Source organism: Alternaria triticimaculans (assembly GCF_023758025.1).
Source record: "Alternaria triticimaculans strain BMP 0046 chromosome Unknown scaffold_5, whole genome shotgun sequence".
In the NCBI taxonomy this organism is placed as follows: Eukaryota; Fungi; Ascomycota; class Dothideomycetes; order Pleosporales; family Pleosporaceae; genus Alternaria; species Alternaria triticimaculans.
Genome location: NW_026055962.1, coordinates 1,660,613 through 1,684,359, shown reverse-complemented (window position 1 = coordinate 1,684,359; position 23,747 = coordinate 1,660,613). Strand labels below are relative to the sequence as shown.

Here is a 23,747-nt window from a genome sequence, read left to right as displayed (position 1 = left end):
ACGCTTATAGGCCAAACCAGGCTTCCGATACGGTCAGATGCGAAGGAACACTATGGCCTACCCCTACTGCCCAAATACCTTCGACACTCGGTCCAAAGTCGTCAGTGCGGTAGTTGCGCTCTGGCGTATCTTTCTTCGAGCTCGTCGGCGTAGTGTTGACTCCAAACACATTGGTCCACTGCTTCAGCGTCTCGTCGTAGTTCTTCGGGCTAAGCGTTCCATCTACCGAGCCATGCCAGAATTCTTGAGAAGTCAGTACGTGGTTCACGAGCGCACAAGACCTGGAACTTACGCATGCGCGGTCGTGTTCCATTGTACCCGGGATACATTCCTCGAACTACGTCACCCCAGTGCTGCGCAGTCGAGATGGACTGTCCACCGGAGCAGGTGTTATTCCATGCTGCCGCTGCTCCGGATGCAGAGACGAAACATCCAGCCGGTACACCCGAGTATAGAGACACTGCACTGATGAGCTCGGGATAGGTGGCGGCCAGAACGTTGCTCATCATGCCACCTGAGGAGCCACCAGTCACGAACACTTTCTTGGGGTCGATTTTGTACTTGTCGATCGCATAGATGATCATGTTCGCGATTGCGTTCGAATCGCCACCGCCATTATGCGACAACGAAGTTTTGCTGGACACGTCCCAGCATTCAGTCGTGGAGCTCGGCCAAACCGTCACGTAGCCTTTGCTATCCGACCCTTTCTTCCATGGAATCAGGGAGTTTTGGAAATACTTCTGCGCCGATGACTGGCATGAGTGGATCGCCACGACTAGCGCATCGCTCTTGACCTGGTCAGGTACATACACCCACCTTGGGTGGCGTGTCAGTCGATTGCAACCTTGGAAGGAGTGGTGCGGATCACTCACATGCCTGGCTTTGCTCGAGCGCTACCGCCATAGTTGGAGACTTGTGTCAATTGCGCAGCGAGAACACCCGAAGCAAGTGCGAGGGTTGCAACAAAGGTTCGGGTAAGCATCTTGGAGGAGCTGGAGGTAGTTAGGCAATTCCATGTCTGAGCCTGGTCACTATATACACGCAACAGCTCCGCATTGACAGAGTGGGGTCGAAATTCATTCGTGGAAGTTAGCATCTTCGTCTTGTCATGTAGTGCCCGAAGCCTATGGCGCCACGTGAGGTACAACGTTCATCAGAGCGTTTGTTAGGTAGCTCCGGATAAAGGGAAATATGCTCGCAATCAAGCTTCATACCAAGCACTTGTCGCACATTACCCGCATATGTCTGTATCCCTGCATTCCACGTCTACCACTTTGCGACTGCCGATATGGAACACGAGGACTTGATGTTACTGGTCGGCACATCCCCAGAGTCTAATCCAGCCACTCTAGGTGCCGAACGAAGCTTGACGTCAGGCGCAGCTTTTAGACAAGCCTCGCGAGGCCTGCAAAGTAGCGCAATATAAAGACAGAGCAATGAGCAAGCGCTACTTACTGAGGCCCGCGGATAGAAGGGTGGCTGCGCTGGATATCTGGTACGATGTATAAGGCCGACATTGGTGCCATGTGGGGAGCTTCGCGCTGGTCGTCCTGCTTTCTTTGAGGCACTTTGAGCAGACGACAAAACAGAATATCTTATGAATGATATATCAGCTTGCCCGAACAGTTACTTGTAATCGCATTCCGCTCAGGGTAAGGACATTCACGATGTGGCCTCTCCTCGCAACCACCGCCGTACTCTTAGCCCGTCAGGTCTCCGCTCATGGCGGAGCTCTGAACTATACTGTCGGAGACACATGGTACCCTGGGTAAGGTCAAGATGCAGAGTCCTCATAGAATGTGAACAAGTCGATCCAGTTAACGCTCTTCATAGTTACGATCCTTATGGTGACCAGGCGATGCAGGATGCCGCCGCATGGATGCCACAACGGAAATGGATTTCCAACAACCCCATTTTCGAAACCACCAACACGTCTCTTTCCTGCAACACCCCCGGTACACCCGCTCGCGCATATATACCCATTCGCGCGGGCGAAAACATAACTGCCGTGTACTCGTACTGGGTGCACACCGTCGGTCCTATGATAGCCTGGATGGCATACTGCGACAACGCCGAGAATGACTGCATGACCTTCGCTAGCGATACGGCAGATTGGTTCAAGATCGGTGAGAAGGGGCTGTTGGAAGGAAGCATCGAGACTGGGGAGTGGTACCAGAAGGCGTTCAGTATGTGGGACGGAAGTCCAAGTCTGTGGAGTGAGACGGTGCCTGTAGGGCTGAAGGCGGGAAGGTACTTGGTAAGGCATGAGATCATCAGCTTGCATTCTGCGAATAGTACGTCCATGGTTCTTTCCTCCAGATGCAGCTCCTTTAGGATGATGGAAGGTGCAACTCGCTAATGATCTGCGGTGCTCAGAACCGCAATTCTACCCTGAATGCGCGCATTTGGAAGTCACGAACGATGAGGAGGAAGGCAAGTTTCCTAGCGAGGAGTATATGGTCAAGATTCCAGGCGTGTGGAGTATGGATCGTACGTATGCCAATGACCAAATAAACAGCATGCGACTGATGATAGACAGAACCCGAGATCAATATCGACATTTATAACCCCGAGGTCTCGGCAAAGACGGTACGTTCGACAGAGACACGGATTGCTTCAAGAGCCTTGTGCTAACAACATTAACTAGGTATACAACATCCCGGGCCCACCCGTATGGACTGGAAAGTCGCAGGTCGCCGTGTAAAAGGCGTGATGGACTGAGCACGCTCTGGAATCACGGTCCAGTCAATCGAGGATTTGCACATCACAATTCAGTTATCCTCTGTGGCGCAATTGGCTAGCGCGTCTGACTGTTACAGCTTGCAGTAGCAGTCATCAGGAGGTTGGAAGTTCGAGCCTTCCCGGAGGAGTGCATTCTTTTTGCTGCTTGTGTGGGACGAGACGGTGGACTGGCGTGGGTTGATGGAGGAGTACATTTTTGGATGCTAGGGTTGTGGGTTGCGGCATGGACTGACAGCTGCCGAGGATCTACATGGGCTTACATAACCGGTAAACGTCATTGATTAGCGCTATGGCCATGCTCCTTCCTGCGCGTCCTCACAACAACACCACGCGTCGACACATACACAAGACGTCGAAAGCGGCAATTCATACCATCATGACGCGATATAACGCGTGTTCCAATGTGATCGTGATATTGTACGTTTCAAAATTCTCATTCGAAGTCTTTTGCCGCCTGACTGCCGAAGCTCTCCAGGGCTAGCACTATCCCAATGCACACTCCATACCATCCACCAAACCTATGCTCGCCCACACGCCACGCTATAATGTCGCCTTCCTTCGACAGACCTTGAAATATCGAGTCATCTCGGTCATCCGGTCTTTCCACGGGCAACCAGCCTTAGCTTCGGGAGCGTCTTGCCTCCTCTTACGCCGATCTCACCTCTAGACCCCTTGTCTCACTTGACACATCGTCTTCCTCGGCCATGTCCTCGACAACCTTTGCATTATCGCGGCCTCTGCGTGCTCTCTGCCTCTTGGCTTTCTTGGTATCTTTCCGGCTGGGTCTTGCGGGAGTCGTGGCAGGTGGACATGGTGGAGACTGTCCTACTTCCAGGCCAGTATCCTCTTGGTCGACACCAAGCTCCTTCTTGAGGCTTCTCTGGAACGCAGCTTTGTCTTGCAGCTTCCGGTAGCGGTTCTTTTGAGGTTCGGTCATCCCTTCCTCCTTCCTCACTAACTCCCGTTGCTCCGTCTCGTCTGCCACGTTTGCATCATGCTCAGCCTTGAATGACTCGAAGATAGCCTTCCACTCGATCTCGACATTCGGGTAGTTGTTGCGCGCGTTCTTGACGTCGAGGTTGTAGCCCGCCAGGTATGGATGCACGGCGCATCCTTTAGGGGAGATGCACTGAAAGCGCTGCCCACAGATCACGACCTTGTTGTATGTATCTGACTTCTTGTCCTGGTCGACAACGGGAGCAAGACACCAGCAGAAGTGCAGCGCGCTGACACATCTCATGGATGGGCCGCCGCCACACTCCTTGTCTTCGCAGTGATGCTGTGGTTGGACAGGTCAGTGTATTCTCTCAACATAAGTCTAGTCCCTCCCGGCTACCTACAGCGCTGCTCATTCTCTCTTTGGTACGAATGTTTCTCATCATGGCGGCGTTGCTGTCGTTCTTGATATAGTGGCCGAATATCTCGTCCAGGTCCAAGGAACTCTGTCGCGCGTAGTTGGGCATCTCTGTGGCGATTGCATTCGATATTTCCTAGATCGTAGAGGTTTATGGGTAGCGCAATTAAGCAGATAGAGTCGGGAAATTCGTGTAGGTCAGTGAGGTCGTACCTTTCGTCGGCAGAACGAGGGATCACTATTGGTTGTTGCAAGAGTTGTACGCCTTTACTACTCGGCTAATAGGCACTATTTACATTGTTATTGTTGTGGTTGCTGCCTATCAACCTACTCGGCTGAGGCTGCCTCGCTCGCTCCGAGTATCGCCGACATTGTGGTTATCTATCCCTACGAGCTTCACTGGAATCGTATCGGCTGAGAGCCCTCTGAGTACATCCCCACTCAAGGTCATGATGATCGGCCGTTGCGAGCCGTCACTCGAGCTCTGACCGGCCCATATCACGATAACCTACTAGTTGTTCTTCTAGCAGTGATTCACACACGACGATGCAGATATAATGACTGAATCGTTAATCAAACAACACTGGGTTGCTCCTCCCCGATCCCACCCCCGAAAGAAAAACACCGCATTAGACACCCCCGTCTTAGTACACTTATACATATACTCGAATCCTAGGCTCCCAGCTAGGCTCGCATGAGAAAGCATAGTCGAGGTCTCAATTGTATATGTATGATGACAGTCTTTATCAAGATCGTACTCAAAGTGTTGGTAGTTACAATTAGGTGTTACATCCCGCACCGCACATGTTACAAGAGACGAGGGGTGGAAATTCTATGTAGTAGGTAAGACTATACTCCATGCAATTTTATCAAGCCTATGTCATTTTCTTACTATATGAAAAGATATCTACGATGCGTAATACTGCCTGTCACAATACAATTGATGATACAAAAGAGCCTTCGGCCAAAGACAGTGTGAAAGGCGGCTATTGTATCGGCTATCGATTGCACTAAGTAGCAGAGCAGAACGTCACACGCTGGAAGCCTAGCTACTTTCTCTACATCCATACATGATACGAAGACACAATTAATATACAGTAACCAACACCATGATGCCCTTAGGTGAGTAGTCAAAATAGACGTATCTGTCTCAGTAGCGCAACGTAGCGTCCCTTGGTTCTCTCGTTCATCAATCCGCGCGTGTCTCCCCCCTCTTTTGCGACACATGCTTAATTTGACGACGGCGCTTCTTGGGCCTCGAAGCATCTTCTTCAGTTCCTGGTCTTCGTATCGAGTCCATTGCCAACTCTAACAATCCTTGCCATCCATTATGAGTTTCAACATCTTTGATAAATGTCGACAATGTTACTATGGTCTCGACATCCGTCTCTAATTTGTACGGGATTCTGCCCGTGTAAAAATTGACTCTATCGCCCGCTGTCATGCGTACCTTGCTGCTTATAGCCTCTACCATCTCCATTGACCGTTGCTGGATGTAGTGAATAAGCTCAGAAACATCACCTGTGGCATAAGAGGCGAGTAGTGGTATATTAATTGATGCAGTCGGTGCTAGATCACGGGTCTGCTCAGCCTCGTGGGAAAATTTCCATGAGAAGCCAACAACTGTATGGGTGGCACAGGTAGTGGCGCATCGTGAGTCGCAAGCTTCAACAAGGACGTGGGTAAAAGGAGAGTCCGATCGCGTTGGTATTGCAAGATACCGAGACAGTCCGACTGATACGCCACTTTGCCCAGAAATGGAGCGCCACCGCGATGTGTACATTGCGACTTCGACAGTATCGATCTTTCTGTAAGGATTGATGCGTTGAGACGTTTGTATAGCCATAGCCATCTCCATGGAGGAATTTTCAGTGCGTGCGTACCGACTGTCATCGGCACCGCGTGGTTGCATAGGCCTGGATGTCATCATTTTTAGACCAACTTGACCGCCCATGTAGTCGTCTCTTTCTCCTTTGATAACATAACGATTGTACTGTTCGGCAAATCTGAAAGGAGACTTCAGGATATCTAGGGCCAAGATTTGCTGGAAAAGCTGCCATACGGTGAGGCTATAATCGACGATACTGTTGAGCCTCAAGTATTCTTCAGTCCCCTCGAGTAGGCCAAGTAAAGCGAAAACACCGTCTAGAGGGACTGATCGAGGTAACATTGCAAAATCCTCAAACAATGCCTCAAACGTCCTCCACGCATTTCGATAGCTCATGAACGCGAATGTTTTACTTTGCAGTATCACAGTCGTTTCGGCGTATAGAAGTCGCTTTTCGTACAAATTTTCAAACTTGCTGTAAGGAAGTGTGTTTCCTCCCACCAACAACTGGACTTCCTTTGCAAGAAGAAATTCTTGAACAATCCACATCCGTGACCAATACTCTGCTCGTAAGATGTACTCCCACTGATGTTTTCGTCGTGTATATTGGCGTTCATCTCTTATGCACCGATAGTACAAATCGATTGTGTACTGTGGACTGAAAATGCCAGTATGAGGCAATGGTTTATCGTAGCCGAGCCAGCTGTAAACGCACTTGGCACCAGAATATATTCGTCTCATCTCTTGAACTTGATGACTCCGCTCTTGAATATCGTCCTGGTTAATGCATATGGCATCCAGCCATATGACCTGCGGTTGGTAACGGCTGCGGAAGGCTTTTAAGAAGCGGAAGAGATTTTCTCGCACTTGGAAGTATTCACCGTCCACGAGTATGGACATCTTTGGCTCGGGCGGACCCCAGACGTACGACCCAGCGATATATTTATCTCGTTCGCGTGAGATCGAAGAGGTGTATAATTCGCATCGTATTGGAGAACCATGGCGCAGGCTAGGCAGCACGCGCAAAAGCCGGAAGCTGTCACCGTCATGCAGAAGAGGCGAGAACCGGGTAGAGGCAGTCTGCCGGACCTATGCTGAGTTGGTAGAGACACTGGTGGTTGTGTTGTTTGTTGACATAGCGAACGCCCTAGCCATAAGGTAAAGCCCCGGTTTCGAATGCGGGATGCAAGGCAGCGATTTCAAATGAAGGGGGTTTCCGAGGAGATATACTAACGGGAGTAGACAGAAACGAGGGAGGCTGAGCAACGCCACAAACTTGGCAGCTGACATCGGTACTAGTACTGAGGCCACACCAATCGCATCCTCCGCGACAAGTTTTCGAGGTCATCATCGCATAAAATAAAAGGCAAACCAGTTAGGTATACTGTAGATTCATCATGCGGAAGACGATCATAAGGCTGTGACCATGAAAAGGTGCCTGGCACGATGTACCGGTCGTGTCAACTCACATACTGGCAGATGTAAGGGTCCAGGATGAGACGCAAGAATGGCGATGGAAGATATGCGGAAAGAGGATACATGCATGCAGGTTGCGGCGTTGAAGAGGGCTGATAGCTTTGATATCGACAGAAGGCGTCGTGTACATTGTGACAAGTGTGACTGCTGCTGTGAAACGGGACCAGGAGGTAGCATTAGAAAAGGCCGCTACCACATGGAAGATGCAGGATGCTGCGATAGAGCTCGCTCTTCATGATCGTACCTGGCCCAAAGTATTCATCGTGCAGGATTCCGCAGCATATCAAATGGAGACACAGCGTATACCTCGGGACCACGAGCTCGTATGTATCGCGAGCGTTGCGGCCGAAAAGCAGCCTCGGGGCGCCGAATACAGCTGTGAGTTGTTAGTCCCCAAACTCGATGAACTCGCCGTTCCTCCCTCCCGACAGCTGTTCCGCCTTCTTCTCCCATTGTTCCATAAACCACAATGGCCAGCCTCTCGCTCGTTTCCCATACGTCCGTCGGAGGGGCTTTGACACAGAGTGTGCAGTCTCGAGGTATGTCGCTCTGAAAGCATTCCACAACTGTCTACCTCCGTCTTCTGTAGCCGAGGGATCGGGGAAGTATGGATCGTTACAGGTCACCGCTGTGACTAATCGCTGTATGGCGGCTTCGGGTCGGTCGAAGGAGAGTAGCGAGGCTTTGTCGAAATCGAGGATGTAAAGGCGCATTTCATCTGACATATGATGTGTTCGGTCCCATCGGTCCTGTCTCCAGTTGGGTTTCGACATCGGGGCGCCCAGAACGAGATTCGGCGGTGAGGAAGAGCAGAAGGGCTCGGAGGTCTCGAGATCGTTGGCAAGAATGACTTGCCGCCCATCCCAATTGTTTGCTCCACCAAGTACGAATTCGATATCCATACCGTCTACGAGGGCATGCCAATGTATGATAGCCAGGCCTGTAGCCATTTCTTTCGCCAATTCCATCGTCAGGCCATCGTCAAATGGAAACGATCTAAGGTCCTCCCTTGTTAGAGGAAAGTTCCAAAGATTGTCCGACCTGCACAACGGTTCGTCCTTGCGTGTTGCCAGTCCAAGATATGGTCGCACAAGACAGAAGTCGTTCTCGGAATTAGCGAATACCGCGGCTTTGGATGTAGTGAATTCGTAGCGCGTTATCAGAGCGTGCCGAACCTCGCGGCCTAATGTAGGAATAAGGGACAGAGAGAACAGGAACGGTGCCGTGTTCTTGTGTTCGGCGTCCGTGAAACAGCCAGCGAATTGTGCCCAGAAGTCTTCTTTGGCTTCATCTGCTATCCAGCCCTTGATAGCTGGCACCCTGGGAGTGTAGTCTTTGATTTTCCAACCGCGTTCTGACTCCGTCAACGACCGATGTACGTGGGCCGTCAGCCGTACATCATTCCATAGGGCGTCTCGGTCCCGACCGATCTTGTATGCAGCCGTGGAGTGATCCACGCAGGTGTAAATGGTGCCGCATGTGCCGCGACCGATAACGTGGAGATCTATGGGGTTTTCGTCTATTGCGCGCGCCGGGCTTGTTTGGAAGCCGTCTCGAGGGTCATCGCTCGCGTGTTCGTTCTCTGCTTGCGCCATGGTGGCAGCTCTGCGAGGAGAATAGGTGGTCTAGATTGCTATTAGAGTATCTGCAAGGTTTACGTTGTATCACAGTTGCTAGATATTAGCCAGGCGCAGTTGACTCAGAGAGCGAGCCATGGTTCGTTCTAGTATGATTCTCCATTCCAGGCGTGCCTATTGGAGCACGCGCAGACGTTCGCATCTGTCGTGCTAGAGTGGGTGTACGGGGTCGTCAGATTGCGATAGCTTGCGTATATGGAGCCCGCATCTGTCGGAGGTTGCCAGGCGTTCATCGTGGTCATGTTCGCGCTCGCATGCGCGTGGATCAGTCCGCGTTCTAGGGCCGTGCCCGGGCTAGACTCAACTCGCCCGACACGTGACTACGCGATGACGATGACGCCATCTCAGAACCTGCCACTTTCTGAGCGCGGCGAATGTCTGCCATGGTGCAGGTTGATATCGCTGCTCTACACGCGTTGGTTATCCATCGATTAGGATCAACAGACATTTTTGTACAAGATGTACATTACAGGACCTTGCATCGCGCTCGATGCATCGAAGAACATCGAGGCTTGTACATCGTGAGCGTACAGATTTTACATACATCTTCTGCACCTCTCATGCGTGCTTCTACTTCCTCATCCGCAAGCCATATAACACATTTTCATTCCTCCACGAAGAACCTAGCCGCAAAGACGACATCGTTCTCGCTGAACACTCCCTGCCTCTCACTCTTCACCTGCCTCAGAATGCCCTGTTTGTTCTTCTTGTCCTTGCTCTCCGCAAACGCGATGACACAATGTCTGTTCAGCGGTGGGTTGCTGTTCGTCTTCAGACGTGTGGGACTGCGAGGCTCCTTGGGTAAGGTGCGGTGAAGGTTCTTGCGTTTCTTCGTAGCTGAGGATTGCGGTGTAGAGGGTTCGTGGCGCGCAAGTTGGGGTGTCGTCAGATTTGAAGTGAGCTTCACTGGTGACGGGGTTTCGTTGCCGCGACGTGATCCGCGCAAAGGTTTGCGTTCCGGTGAGCCATCTGCTTGCGGAATAGGAGCAGGAGACGATCTACTAGGTGCTTGAGGTGACCGGGTGTATGAAATGGGCTCCATATCAGGCTCAGGAGTTGTATGTAGGCTGGACAGAGGGGAAGATGTAGCAGTGTCCCAGATCTTAGAGTTCTGGACGACCGGTACCGCGATCTTGGACGATGGTGCTGCATCCGGTGTGTTTCTTGGTTTGGCGAAAGAGCGAGATCGACGTAGTCGTGCAGATGCTTCACGAAGAATCTCTTCTGGATCCTCGAACCAGAATGGGTTTGCCTTTGGGCCTTGTACACCAAGAATATTGTTGCTAGAAGTTGTACGACGCGAGAGTCTCGGTTCGGTTGCATGTATACTCTGGCTGCTTGAGTCAGCCCCCAGCTGGTCGCCATGCAGCTTGACCTCCTCTACTTCAGGTCGTTCAACCGTTGGGATAGTGTTCTTGACAGTAGATGCAGGTTGTTCAATCACAACATTCGGTTGGAAAGCGCTGGTCTCTTGTTGGTCGTCGATAACGAGGGGCAGGTCAATCTTCGCGTGCTCTAATGGTGATGTAGGTGGCGGCGTTCCCATCCGAACCGTACTTTTTCTTGACCTGCGAAATTCGGTGCTTGCCTTCTCTGTCTCAATAGATCTTTTCTGTTCATCATCCCCTGAGACTGTGTCCTGTCGAGTCGGATTCTGTGCGGGGCGATTGGAAGCCAATTTCAAACGCAGTTCAGGCTCCCACCTATGATCCAGTATGATTGATCTGTCTTGCCCATAAACTACCAAGCGTCTGACCACGATGTTGGAATTTGTCTTTGGAGGAGATTCTTTCTTCGGAGAGACGCTTCGTTTTGGCTTTGTAGGTACTGAGTAGAAAGCTGCTGGCGGTAACGGCAGGGACAGTCTGCGGTCAAAAGGCGGAAATGACAGTTGTGGTGGCTGAGAAGTCTGATATTCTTGGGGGTTTGCGACTTGCGGTAACATGTTTGGTTTGTAGCTCTCGGGAGCTCCGCAGAAGTCGGGCCCCATACCGGACATGGTATAGTCTTGACGCGTGTATTGGCTTTCGGTTAAGCCACCGCGTGATTCTCCAGACGGAGAACCCACATGCAGCCTATGCCTTGAGGGTGCGTGTCTGAGTCCTGGTAAATGTGTAGGAAAAGGTGATGCGTACTGGTAACCTGGGCCCTGAAAAGCCGTGGGAAAGCGATCAAGTGGACTAGACGTCAGACCGGCGTTGTCGCCCGGAATCTGACGCATGAGATCACTGGGTGCAACTCCTCCCAACGTTGGATCCGAGAATCGAATCGTATATGGTGATGGGAGCATGTGAGTCGTGTGCGAGTTTGGGGTCAGATCTGGATACATCATCTTCGGAGTGAACCCTGCACGCGAAGTGAGCTCCGCTTCTGGAATGTATACTGTGTCCCGTGCATGCGCTCTTCCAGTCTCCGGTGCACGCGGTATGTTGGAGGTATCTGCACTCTTTCGAACTGGTGAAGACGTAATTCCTGCATCTGTAGTGTTTGGTGCTATCAGTGCTGGAATCCTTGATCCGACACCAGCGAGTGGTGGATTTGACCGCGTCAAGGGTTCCATGGTTAGAGCTGATGGCAAAACAGGTGACACATCCCGCATCGTCTGCACTCCGGACCGGAGAGCCCGTCTCTTTGTATGAGACCCATACTCTGGATCGCTGTCGCCTTCTGCATCGACGTCGATGGTATCTTGAGGTTCAGCGTCACTCTCGCTCTTACTAGGAGCATCGACACGTAGTTGCATAGTCCTGCCGTCGGCTCTAAGGACGAACGGGTAACTCTCGTCGATCATGCGCTTCGGTGCCTTCAGATAGCCCACGCCACTAGTGAGCTTCCTACCCTCTCCAGATGTGATGACCACGTCAATGACTCCGAACGTCTTTCCACCTGGCCTTTGCATAGTGTGTACTTGCTCCGGCATCTGCGTTGTCGCAAGCGCGTTGAGGAACTCGGCAGTGGGAGGAATGTTGCCTTGTTCGTCGGTACCCCGCTCGCGTGCTTCAGCTTGGAGCGCCTGACCAATGTGTTGCCATCGCTGTTCTACCGAAGGTGGTGTGTTGTTCTTCGCAGTACTGCCATCTGCGGCGACTCCGGGTGGTAGGATGATCCATGGCCGCTCAGCGAGAAAGTCGACTCTAGTGCCCGCGAAGACCTGGTGATGGTCTTTCGAGCCAGATTTGCCGTCGTAGTTGGGCATGGCCAAACATGCGGCGAGCGTTCCATTGAAGAAGACTTCGATCTTGAGCGATGTTCTCTGGTTGTAGAGGCCGGAGACATAAGTCTGGTCGGAGAGGTGGACGTGGAGGGTAAGTGCTTTCAGTGTGCGCTGCGAGACATCTGGGAAGCTATCGTTAGCCGTGGTGGTGCTGTTAGTATTAGGCGGAAGGTACGCACACTGTGCGTCCCCAGGTTCTTCCTCTTCGTATATGTCACTCCCGACCCGGGTTTGCATGAAAGGCGCTTGTGCGAGCCAGTTGAGCTGGAAGGCAGCCTCATCACCGGGGAAAGGCACCTGCTCTTCCTTCAACAACTTGCTCCCCAACAGCCTCTTTTCAGCTAATGCAGACTGCTGCTTGGCTGCCTCCCCCTTTCTCAGTATGATCTTTGCTGTAGTCGTATCACCGAGCGGAATCGCGCCCAGGCGCACCGAGACGCCACGCGCGAAGTAGGTAGGCATATTTGCAGGTGAAAGAATATACACGTATTACGACATGGCCGTCGCAAGAGGCAATGCCGCACTGCCCGGTATTGGGTATTCTCGAGTCGGTTGGGTGCGGTAAGGCCGTCTAGAGCGTGTCGAGCATGGTGGGGGTGTATGGGGGACGCGTTGCGGTGACCAAGCGCTGCTGAAATCGCGTGACGCATATCGTGGGCTTCCGTTTCCGGCAGGTACCTCCAGTGCTCTTTCCGCGCACTCGTCCTCACCGCCGTGGTCAGACTTACGTCTATGCAAACGCTACCTGACGTATAGCAATCTTAAATGTACCCAGGTGTCATGATAGTGGATTTGGCCAAGAGAATATACACGCGATGAATAGAAGTGATAAAGAAGCAAATCGAGCAGCTTTGAGAGAACCCGACGCGCCAGCAGACCATGTAGAGAGAAGACTGAGAGTAATCATCCCAATCGCAATGAGTCTATCCGCACGAGGAGATACTTACACAGAACGCCTAGATTGCGTAGAATTTCGCCTTAAAAGGGTACGCAGTTGACGGCAGCCGATACCGCGCATCAGAGCTCGATTTCACCCCCGGACTCAACGAAGCCTCCGCCGCTTCTTTGCTGCTCGGTGCCATTGACGCCCCAATCGTCGGTAATGATGCCAATCGGTGGACCGCCTAGGACATCGCCTAACTCGCCTATAGTCTTTTCGTACACACTCGCAACACCGCGCTCTTCCCAGTCCTCATCTTCCTCATCGTCGTCATTGTCCTCGAAGCCTTCAAAGGTCACAGTGCCTTGACGTCCACCTGCTTCTGCCTCTCCCTCCGTGTCCGTGCCCGTGTCCATGGCCTCGCCCACGTCTTCCCCGTCACCGACCACGCTGTCTCCACTCAGTACACGGGCGACCGTGAGCCTGGTCCGGTCTACAACGCCCTTCAAACGAACCTTGTCTGTTGTGGTGACTGTACGACCATTCTCAAACCCAGGTAAGAACTCTCCGGTCGCAGTGTCGTGCCCGGTAAGTAGGGATGAGAAGGCGTAGTCGAGTTTTGAGAGCAGACGGAAAGTAGCTTGAGCGGAACGCGTTGAGGAACCGAATAGCGGGAGAAAGTCGGCGGTGAGGACGGCGAGGTTGAGCAGATAGGGTATCTGGAGGTTCGGTGATCCAGATACCCAGACAACATCTACCAGGCCATCGAGGTCTTTTGCGACTTCCCAGAACGCCTTGTATCCTTCCTCCTCGCCCGGCGCTGGCTTAAGCTTTCGGTTCGTCATGCGGTTGTCCACTCGCTTCTGGATGCTGTTAACGCCATGGTCGAGGTAGCGTATCAGATCAGATTCCCTTGGGCCGCCGGGCTTCAGTGGGTGTTTGCGTGCTTGTGGGAGGGGCGACGCGTGCTGTGACGGCGCGGACGACGCTGGAGGAGTAGGGATTTCGGCCATACTAAACACCCAGAGCCTACGTTGACGTTAGATCGCCTGATTTGCATAATTTTATCTTAATGTAGGCTGGAGACCTGTTGAGCTTTTCCCTTGTGCAAGGTGATAGTGTGTAAATGGTTCCAGGGTTTTGTTCACCGTCACGGTGGTAGGTGAAGGCGCAAGGCAGTGGGTGAGGGGTGAGGTGCAATCGTCATTCTATGCCGTAGGGTGAGCGCGTTCTTCTTCGTCGCGTGCGGGATCGACCCGCATCGTGAATTTTGAGCTGAGAAGTTGCACTGGTGTTGCGATAGCTGAGCGCGGAGCTCCTGATGGCGAGATGACGTTCGCGGAAGGTTCCTCCTTCATCCCAGCCCGTGCCCTGGATCATCCCGCAACACCACCTGCATCGACAGCAGAGCATCACCCAATTGTCGCCAAACCTCCGACACCGCATCTACCTCTGCCGTTGCTTACCATCAATCTGTTGGTGGGCTTTGTTTTGTCATCAGGTACTCCTATCACCGGAGAACCTGCAGTAGCTGAGGCAACGACAGTCATGCTCACGGCTTTTCCAACGGGCACAGGATACGTTTCCGCTAAGAATGCGATATGACGGAAAACTTGCATGCTTCGGAATAGCATGCCATCGGAGTTCAGCTGCTATGCCGTGTATCTCACAGCAAAGTAAGCCGCTGCCGCCATCGGCCCGTCCTGAGTGGCCAGGAGCAAGACAAGGGCGCTGATTAATCACCACCGCGCCCTTCTCCAACGCGTGCGCGTGCGCCCTACATGCAAGTTTCATACGTCCGCGACGCCGATATGCATGTCTAATTAAGCCGCCAACAATCAACCATGTCAGTATACTTATGATGGTCCACCAGGCGTCGCCCCTTTTCTAGAAGTTTTCTCAGCTGCAAGAAAGGGAAAATTTGCTAACAAACGCAACTTCGGAGAGCCCCGATTGTTGGATGAGGTTGAAACGCGACGTTTATTGACTCTACCACTTAACGGCATAACGTTGAAAATTTGCAATGAAGCCTATGACAAAAGGTATCCACCCGTCGTGTACTCTCAGCGCGAGTAGTCAGGAACGTGTCGCGCTTGTTCAACTTTTGTGGCATGAGAACCTGTAGGGCTGGTTTGAGGCACATAACTGACCGCCAGAGTACCGCTATGGTTGGTGGGTGCGCCGCAAGCTAGCACGATCGCGACGGGCAACATCACGGAACTGAGAAAAGCACATTCGAGACCGTTTGACTTGTGGAGACGTCTTGATGTCGTCCTGCACTCAGTTTTGCGGAAATGTAGAGACAGGCACCTGTATGGGCTTAGCGCACGACGCTATTGGAGTCAAGGGCGTGGTTTGTGATGGATGCAGGATGACTCCCCCGCGTATCCGACGGCAAAGCAAGCCATCGCTCAGCGCATCATCCATCTGCAGCATGCAACCTTCTCATCACCTACCAGCCCTAGTTTTGTGCCGCTTGCAAATGACTCAACCCAGGGCGTGCCTGAGTGCCATGTATAAGACAACCTTAAGGCCCACTTGTTTGTGGTGCAGTTCTGGAGCAGACGTCTTATCTTCACTCGCCACCTACTAGTCTGATCTCTGCCTATTCGCACTACCCCAGCTGCCCAGCTCTCAGCTTCTCCGCATTCGAGACGTCTTATCTGAGCAGGATTGTTCCCCGCTTTCTGGTGCGACCTTGCCTTGGCTATTGCAACTAGCAAGCCTACCTTAAGGCACGCGACAGCATCGACATGTCTTCTTCATCGAACACATCAGTGTTTGCGCCACCAGACAGGATGCAGGCGCTGGGCAATCAAATCGGCTACAAGGTCCGCAACATCTCGCATCATGGCCAGCCCACCATCGTGATCGATCTCAACGACAGCAATGGCCACTGCCACAAGTTCATCACCAGCTATTCTTCCATGGATACAATCGAGGGAACAGTCACCATCACTGCACCGCACGACACTCGTTTTGAGGACATCGACATCGCATTCACTGGTAAGCTCAGATCACACACGAACTTCGCAATCATCGTATCTGACATAACACAGGTACAAGCCAGGTATATGTGGATAGGATGACGACTACGCCAACAATGACAGGACGAACAGAGGCAAAGCACCGGTTTTTGACTCTTAGACAGCCAATAGACCAATCAAACTTCCCCTCCCCAAGAATTTTTGAAGCTGGAAGACCCTACAAGTTTCCCTTCACATTTACCATCCCTTCGCAACTACTACCAAAAGCCTGCTCGCATCCAGTAGTCTCGGATCACATACGCGACGTACATCTCTCACTACCACCCAGCATTGGCGATCCCGATCTTGCTGGTTTTGGCAGTACACTGCTTGATGACCTTGCGCCGGAAATGTCAAAGATCACCTACGGAATCCAAGTCAAAATCGCGCACACTCGCGGATCAGAAGGCATCTCGGTGCTTGCTGATAAGCTGAAGAAAGTGCGCGTGAAGCCAGCCTTTGCAGAGCAGCCCCCACTGAACATTGATCACAACGACGAGTACCGATCGCGACAGGAAAAGACAGTCAAGAAGGGTTTGTTCAAAGGAAAGCTCGGGACATTATCTGCGAAGACTATCCAGCCGCCACCTCTTGTCATTCCTGGCGCAAGATCAACAGAGGGCAGAACGATCACGACTATGGCCAAGTTAGTTCTCCGTTTTGATCCCACAGAGGAGACCAGCGCACCACCGAAACTCGGTTCATTGGGGACAAAGTTGAAGGTCGTGACCTACTACGCCTCAGCTCCTAGGCAGAATCTACCAACGCGGTCTACGCTCGGGTTCGATCTGTCGCAAGGCCTATACTCCGAGTACGTGCCGCTGTCCAACCTTTGCATCGCCTCCGCCCAGTGGGAAAAGCACGATGCGGCACAAAACCCTAGTCCAGAAAGCCTGGTTCGACGCGACTCCGGCATTAGCGATTGCTCAACTCTGAGCGAAGCGGAGAAGGCCTTCGCGATTGGCATCCTACCTGCATCCAAGGATTACAAGCAAGGTGTCTTCTTCACAGCGCAGATCTTGGTGCCAATCACCCTTCCCATGACACAAAACTTCATACCGACCTTTCATTCCTGCCTTATCTCACGAACATACACCCTCGCGCTGCAGTTCTCCGCCCACGGAAGCTCCAGTATACATCTGAAGGTCCCGATCCAGATCTGCGCCGAAGGCAGTGATACTGGTATTGAGAATGCTAGGGCGAGGAGTGTCGAGGAGACGGCATTCAGAGCTGCCTCTGATGTCTTTGCTCCACGCAGTGTTGCACCTCCAAGCCCTGAGACGGCTCGCAGCGCGAGTGTTGGTACGCGAGAAGAGATGCCGCCCGGCTATTCGGCTTTTGCGCCGCCCAGCACGAGGTACAGCGTGAGCCATTCTATCGTTACCTGAAGATTTTCCGACCAGTGACGAGGCCAAGACAATTGTGTTGCGTGACAAACTGACGATTATCGAGCGATGTATTTCTTGAAGAAGGATCTTGTTTTTCGGCGTTTTGGTATGGAAGACTGGCAGGGTTTTCATTCATCGCACCGCAGCTCATGCTCTTTTGGAGTCGCCTTTTTCTATCATTAGATCGCTCACCAGATACCCATACATATAGTAATGAACTTAATACGTTGTCGTTCTTATGCTACTTGCATCCTCTGCTCTTGCCCGTTTCCTAAAATGGTGTCATAGTGTCTTGGCACGTCCGTGCTGGCCCTGGGTAGCTTCCCAATCATCTCATCCTGTGGCACCACATCAGCACACCATCACGCACAAGCATCGCTTTCCATCAAACCAACGTGAAGAAACAATGGCCGAGCATCCGTCTTTCACATTGGCAGGCTTGTGTAAGTGCCACGATGCCATCTGCGTGTCTAGTTGTATGAGAGCTGACTGAGAAATGATGTGCAGTGGCGGTCGGAGGGACTGCTGGCTATCTCCGAACACGCTCAACACCAAGCCTTGTCGCCGGAATCGGATTGGGTGCTTCGTACGCTCTTGCTGGTAAGCTGTTTAGCCCATAGAACGTGATTTTGGCTGCATTGAACGTATGCAGCTGCTTGTGGGCGCTTCAGCTGACCTGCGATCCAAGGTTACCGTATCAAGCAGAACCAGGATTACGGCACTGAACTTGCGCTTGGCAACAGCATCATGTTGATGGGCTCTGCGATACCGCGCATCATGAAGACCGGCGGACGCGCGCCTGTGCCGATCGCTCTGGGTGCGACTGGTGCGCTGGCGACTTATTACTACCAGAAGAAGGTGCGCGAGTTCAGGTATGGTGTCTGAGAAGCATTCAGTCTTCTTGAAAAGAAGGCTATCATCAAACGGCGATGGCGCCTTGTACAACTACTCAGGGTGGCTATATACTACCCTGCTCTACTCTTGAGTATCAATACCCCACTCCCATTCTCTTCTACTGAGTAAATCCTTTTCCGCGCCGTTTCCTCATCTCCAGTACCCTCAAGCTTCGGGCTTCGCTGCGCAATCATCATCATACCATCAAGCTGTACCCACGGACCCGGTGCCATCCAGTACCGCAGTGTTTGATATATGCCAAAGCAAGACGACAACAGCACGATCGCGAGGACGGCAACGGCTACCCACTCCCAGCTCAGACGCGGACTGGACCCGTACAGTTGCCATTGAATGGGATAGGATACAATCTTATTTTCCGATTTGGAAGGCAGAGACGACGGAAGAGGAGACCAGTACTTATTGCTCATGCTGAGGATGTTCTGGAACAGGATCCCCATAACGATCGACAGGCCCATGGCATCGGAGTTCACAAGCGGATCGATTGCCTGTAGGTTGCGACTCATCAATAAGAATTGCGGCAGTAATCTAGTCGATGGAACCAATAGCTCAAGCCTCGGCATGACGTCCCGTGCCTGCATACCTACTCCATTGGCAACATCAAAGTCGCTTGCAGTTGCGCGGTCGTAAACGATCTTCTGGTTCAATTCAGCGCCGTAATGGTTAAAGCTCAGGTCGGGACTTTCCCTATCCACAATCCACACATTGACTGCGTATAATCCATGTCGGAACAAGCTGGAACAAGTGGCACCGGCAAAGCCTAGGGATGGGACTGGTCCAAAATCGGTCATGATCACCGCTTCCGACGATTCGTTTCTAGCTGGCGGCCGGACAAGGATTGACGCCTCCGGGTTCAATGAGTCCATTGGCGTGCAGACAGTGTTCAGCACTGGTAGTACGAGCGTCAAGTTACCGGTCCAACCGATCGATGAAGATGTTGGCTGATGGTCCGCGTCCTTGAGCCAGTTGTAGACACTGGTTACTTGCCCATCGTCTGCGGAGGCCGTCTCGACTGACCCATTTGATAGGCCGAAATCGGTATTGAGTGCAGTCCAGCGCTTCCATGGATCTCCGTCCAGCCGGTAGTTGTATACATGTCTCCAGCCTTTCTGCGATTCCTTTACCGTGGACACAACATGCGTTAAGCCGGCGAACGCGAGAGAAGCGGACATGCCGAGCGCCCAGTCCCATGGTGGGTAGCCTTCCCCTCCAATATTGGATTGGCCGACACCGAGGATGTTTAGCCAGTCCACGCCGAGGAGTGATACTTTAGGATGCTCGATCCTCATTGTCTTCCGGTCACGTGTCGTCGTCTTCCATCTTTTCTGGTAAACAGGATACCAACGCTTCTTCGGTATAGCCACAGTGTTCACGGCCAATCCTTGCAACATAACCGACACAGATACGCAGAGACAAAGCAAACAGCGGGCAACGCTTTTCCAACTCAAGCTAGATCTCCGCCACCTTGTGGCAAAGCTGCTAACAGTCATCCACGGCTTCGTCAACTCCTCTCTCAAACCAAAGTCGCTGTAGTTCACACCACGTCTATCACCCACTGCTGTAGTCTGTGTCATCCAGACTGTGATAAAGAATGAAGCCATATATTCCAAGGAGCTCACCAAGAGGACATCGAGGCTCTTGTTAAAGAAACCAAGAAAGGCTAGCTTGAGATCCGCATCCACTTCTTCACCGAAGACACGGGTCAGGTCTATGGAGATGTATGTGCGCATCGCTCCGAGCGAGATCCCGGCCACTATGATTACGATCACAGATATGCGAATGGCCAGCATCCAGTAGTCGGCGAATTTCAAGCCCGGTCGAGTCGCCACAGCTGGACGGTGTCTGATCTTGGCGTATATATTCTTGGCGACTACCACGAGTCTTTCTCTGATGGCATTGTCAGTTTGAACGCGATGTGGCTGCTGGGCAATTACTTCAAGGCTATCAGTATCTCTTTGTGGCCGCGCATCCTGTTGGACAAACTCTTCGCTGGGGCCTTGGGAGTCATATTCTCGATTTGTACACGAACAGTGTTTCGCCGCTACCCGTCAGTTGCGAGGCTGTTGGTTTTCACAAGCGATATCAACACAACAGAAAGGCTCAAGGGCGGCTATATCTTCCATGGTAAGCATGCAAGGCTGAGAATGTAGTGAGGCTGAAAGATATGCCCATGGCGTATTGGCTGCATGCATGACAGCCACAAGCTGCACGAATGCCCTTATCTGTGCGACAATACATCCGCGACTTCCACGAATCACATCCTAGAGAGAAGTAAAAGCCTGTTTTTTCACCGTTGATAAGGGTTGAGTTTAGAAATACCAATCACGTACAGGCACAAGAGCAACGCGTCATCCAAGCCCGCGGATACTAAAACAAACGGCTGCGACTCTTTTCACGAGCTGCTGAACGCGTCGCAAGCTTTAAACGGGCTGGGATTGCCAGAACCCATCCCCATAGGAGTGACGTGTGAGCCGAGCGGAGCGTGCCACGGCCGCCTTCCGCGCGTCCCTTCCTCGCCGCATGGCCAACAAGCGGCTCCCACTTTCTTTGCGCAAACCCCTTGATAACCGCCAAGAACACCGCTTGCATCAATATAAATCCACATGCACACCATCCATCGGGTATATGCCAATAGTGTATGTCTGCCTTTCCGCTCCGACAGGCTCGTTCGAAACCCCAGAGGCAATCCGGATGTTTGGAAAGACTTGGAGGATTCGAATCACCGCATAGCTAGCTTCCATCAATGCGTAATCCCCTATCCGGAATCAGCATTTCGCGACTCAGAAATACACCGTTGTTCGCTTACTATCTAGACAAAGTCTTGAGCCGCCATTGAAGTCGACGAATCCAGCGCCTGGACGAGCCTTCTTAATCAGCTCGCCACTCTCCCACCTTTGTGGCCAGAACACTCTTGCGTCTGGACCATAGATAGACTCAATACGGTGTAGGTGGTATACCGACCAGACGATCCCGACGCCCTTAGGCATGAGGATGGGGGAAGTGCCATCTGGGCCTCCGCCTCGGGGCAATACGGTAGCTTTGTTCGTAAAGCGGAGATTCATCGGCAATGTTGGGTACAGTCGCAAGACTACATTCGTCAACGCGTGTCAGAAATCTGGCAAATGTGAAAGATGTTCAAGATGGACTGGGCTTCGAGACGTCAATGACATGCGCATCGACATCACGTATCCGATATTCGATTATAGGTAATGACAGCAAAATTCTATCTACTCATTACACGTTGAAGTCATCTCCATGCAAGAAAGTCCAAACCCAATCATGACTACCTTGCCGAGCTTGGTATTCCAGCTTCATGTTCATGGTCTTATCGAGTTTTCCCTTCATCTTGTCCAACCCAGCTAGTAACTCCTTAGTTACTTCAGCATTGTACCCATAGTACGATATCTCAACCTGAGTCAATCCCGGCAATTTCTTCAATTCTTTGGCAAAATTTCTCGACATCCACCTTCGTAATATGTACTCATAGCGGCCAAACTGTATCTTATGTACAGCCTTTCGCTGAGCACTTGTCGCATGGTTGAGCCAATATGTTAAACTGCCAAAGTCGTAGAAGCGAAAGACGCTGATATGGCGAGAGTACGCAGCAGCTTCCGAGTAGATCTGGCGGCAGACACGAAGGAGGGCGAAGCGGTGCCTCGGTGCGGGGAATTCAGACGCACGCTCTTCAAACACGGATCTGTATCTGAGTGGCTTAATAGGTCCACCCCATGCTGGGCGTATGATAGGGTTTCCAATGGCGAGCTTCCAGATTATGGCGCGGATTTCGGCAGGAAGTCGTAAGAGGGGCGATTCTCCGGCGTTTCGCTGTACGCTACACTGGCATTAGTATTAAAACTCAAAATATAATAATGCTACACTTACATAGCAATCTCGCTACCGATAGATTTAACGTTAAGTAGGCCATCTTTGGATTTGTGGTAACCGCGCTTCCCTCGGCGAGGCTTGTCGTTAGGTGTGTCGATCTGAGGAGTAGTTTGAGCGGCCGACATATTGAGTTGAAAGTCGAATGGATGCGTCGGTGGAGTGGTTGAGAGCAGTTGCATAAGCCAAAAATAAATTTTCATCTCATAGCAAAGGGCTACTTAAAGTGAAAGATCGCCTACTGTGCCACAATGTAGGAATGTTGATAGTGAAGTAAAACACAAAATGAATAGACTATTCCGGGTAAGGTGTGATAGCTTACTCGCACTTTCGCAACTGAATTAGACCAATTCCAGAGTGCTTTTGCCAGAAGAGAAAAAGAGAAGCAACTGTATCAAACCCTAGAAGAATAGGGGCAGTCTCCCACCTCTGGTAAATTTGACCTTGCTGTTCTCTGCCTCATACAGACCTTTTATGAATTGCCAGCCACGTTTTAGCTGCTTCTTGCTAACCTTTTTGGGGTGTGTAGATGTGATAAGGACATCAAGCTTTACACGCTTGAGAGAGGCCAGTTTCGAAGAGAGCCGCTTATATTGTGATATGCTGGATGCAACCACAACCCAGTGCTCCGGAGGGGACAATCTTATGCAGGCAGCGAGTTGTATCGAAGTGATAGCTTCAGAGACAGCTGGTGGAAACATTTTGATCCACATGTTGAGTTTGTCTGGACGAGAAACTGAGAAAGTATTCGAGCTGAAGGGCAGCAATGCCGTTTCAGCATAGACTTGTCGGCAGACAACGAGCAAGGCAAGAGTGTTCTTTGCAACCGTTATGTTCTTTGCAATGAACTTGGGCTTTGGAACTTGTGATGATAAGCGCTCTCGAACCAGAATGCGGTATGGTTCTGGTTCGTATCGGATTTCGAATGTCTTACCACCAATCACATGTCTGAAGATCAGGTGGCGTAATTCCGGAGGCAGGCGCAGCAAGGGCGAATCCTGCTGGTTCTGTCTCGCACTACATCTCGATTAGCGAAGCACTTGAGATCAATTTGATGGAGATACCGACATCTCAAGGTACTTTCCCGCCTGTGTCTCAACATTGAGTAGGCCGTTCTCATTGAAACGAAGCTTCTTGTGACTGCGCTTGGCTACTCCTGCACCAGTGGAAACCTTCATGCTCTTGGCGACGGTCGCAGTCTGCTTAGGCTTTCGGGATGCCATGATGAGGTTGTCGATGATTTGGGAGGTGTAGAGTAGATGTCCAAGGAAAAGAGTAGAGTAGACTACTACTTATGGAACTGCCGGGCCTCAGCGGTTAGGTAAAGGCGCAGTGGGCTTACAGGGTAAGTCAGAAGAGATGAGGTACCTGATACGAGCGGGCTGTAGGAGGCGAAGGTGGGTGAGAC

General features: G+C 51.8%; 8 protein-coding genes and 1 non-coding gene across 9 annotated transcripts; 3 read left to right on the top strand and 6 right to left on the bottom strand.

Moving 5' to 3' along the window:
• Positions 1–4: 4 nt before the first annotated feature.
• Positions 5–584, bottom strand: J4E78_004895 (uncharacterized protein; the record flags this gene model as incomplete). Its single annotated transcript, XM_049365520.1, has 2 exons — positions 5–243; positions 293–584. The coding sequence occupies 2 exons, from the start codon at positions 582–584 to the stop codon at positions 5–7; spliced, it is 531 nt and encodes a 176-aa protein (XP_049223321.1).
• A 1,195-nt stretch (positions 585–1,779) lies between these two features.
• Positions 1,780–2,704, top strand: J4E78_004894 (uncharacterized protein; the record flags this gene model as incomplete). Its single annotated transcript, XM_049365519.1, has 5 exons — positions 1,780–1,786; positions 1,818–2,186; positions 2,377–2,490; positions 2,540–2,589; positions 2,648–2,704. 5 exons carry the CDS (start codon positions 1,780–1,782, stop codon positions 2,702–2,704), a joined length of 597 nt encoding a protein of 198 aa, XP_049223320.1.
• A 74-nt stretch (positions 2,705–2,778) lies between these two features.
• Positions 2,779–2,870, top strand: J4E78_004893. The gene has a single exon. It is a non-coding gene; the product is annotated as a tRNA-Asn (tRNA).
• Positions 2,871–3,388: 518 nt separating this feature from the next.
• On the bottom strand, positions 3,389–4,205 carry J4E78_004892 (uncharacterized protein; the record flags this gene model as incomplete). Its single annotated transcript, XM_049365518.1, has 2 exons — positions 3,389–4,021; positions 4,083–4,205. 2 exons carry the CDS (start codon positions 4,203–4,205, stop codon positions 3,389–3,391), a joined length of 756 nt encoding a protein of 251 aa, XP_049223319.1.
• Positions 4,206–7,786: 3,581 nt separating this feature from the next.
• Positions 7,787–8,995, bottom strand: J4E78_004891 (uncharacterized protein; the record flags this gene model as incomplete). The annotated part of the gene is made up of 1 exon (XM_049365517.1): positions 7,787–8,995. The coding sequence occupies one exon, from the start codon at positions 8,993–8,995 to the stop codon at positions 7,787–7,789; it is 1,209 nt and encodes a 402-aa protein (XP_049223318.1).
• Positions 8,996–9,641: 646 nt separating this feature from the next.
• On the bottom strand, positions 9,642–11,036 carry J4E78_004890 (uncharacterized protein; the record flags this gene model as incomplete). Its single annotated transcript, XM_049365516.1, has 2 exons — positions 9,642–10,552; positions 11,030–11,036. The coding sequence occupies 2 exons, from the start codon at positions 11,034–11,036 to the stop codon at positions 9,642–9,644; spliced, it is 918 nt and encodes a 305-aa protein (XP_049223317.1).
• A 76-nt stretch (positions 11,037–11,112) lies between these two features.
• On the bottom strand, positions 11,113–12,713 carry J4E78_004889 (uncharacterized protein; the record flags this gene model as incomplete). Its single annotated transcript, XM_049365515.1, has 3 exons — positions 11,113–11,140; positions 11,686–12,373; positions 12,431–12,713. 3 exons carry the CDS (start codon positions 12,711–12,713, stop codon positions 11,113–11,115), a joined length of 999 nt encoding a protein of 332 aa, XP_049223316.1.
• Positions 12,714–13,268: 555 nt separating this feature from the next.
• J4E78_004888 (uncharacterized protein) lies at positions 13,269–14,144 on the bottom strand (the record flags this gene model as incomplete). Its single annotated transcript, XM_049365514.1, has 1 exon — positions 13,269–14,144. The coding sequence occupies one exon, from the start codon at positions 14,142–14,144 to the stop codon at positions 13,269–13,271; it is 876 nt and encodes a 291-aa protein (XP_049223315.1).
• Positions 14,145–15,929: 1,785 nt separating this feature from the next.
• On the top strand, positions 15,930–17,545 carry J4E78_004887 (uncharacterized protein; the record flags this gene model as incomplete). Its single annotated transcript, XM_049365513.1, has 2 exons — positions 15,930–16,137; positions 16,401–17,545. The coding sequence occupies 2 exons, from the start codon at positions 15,930–15,932 to the stop codon at positions 17,543–17,545; spliced, it is 1,353 nt and encodes a 450-aa protein (XP_049223314.1).
• Positions 17,546–23,747: the final 6,202 nt, after the last annotated feature.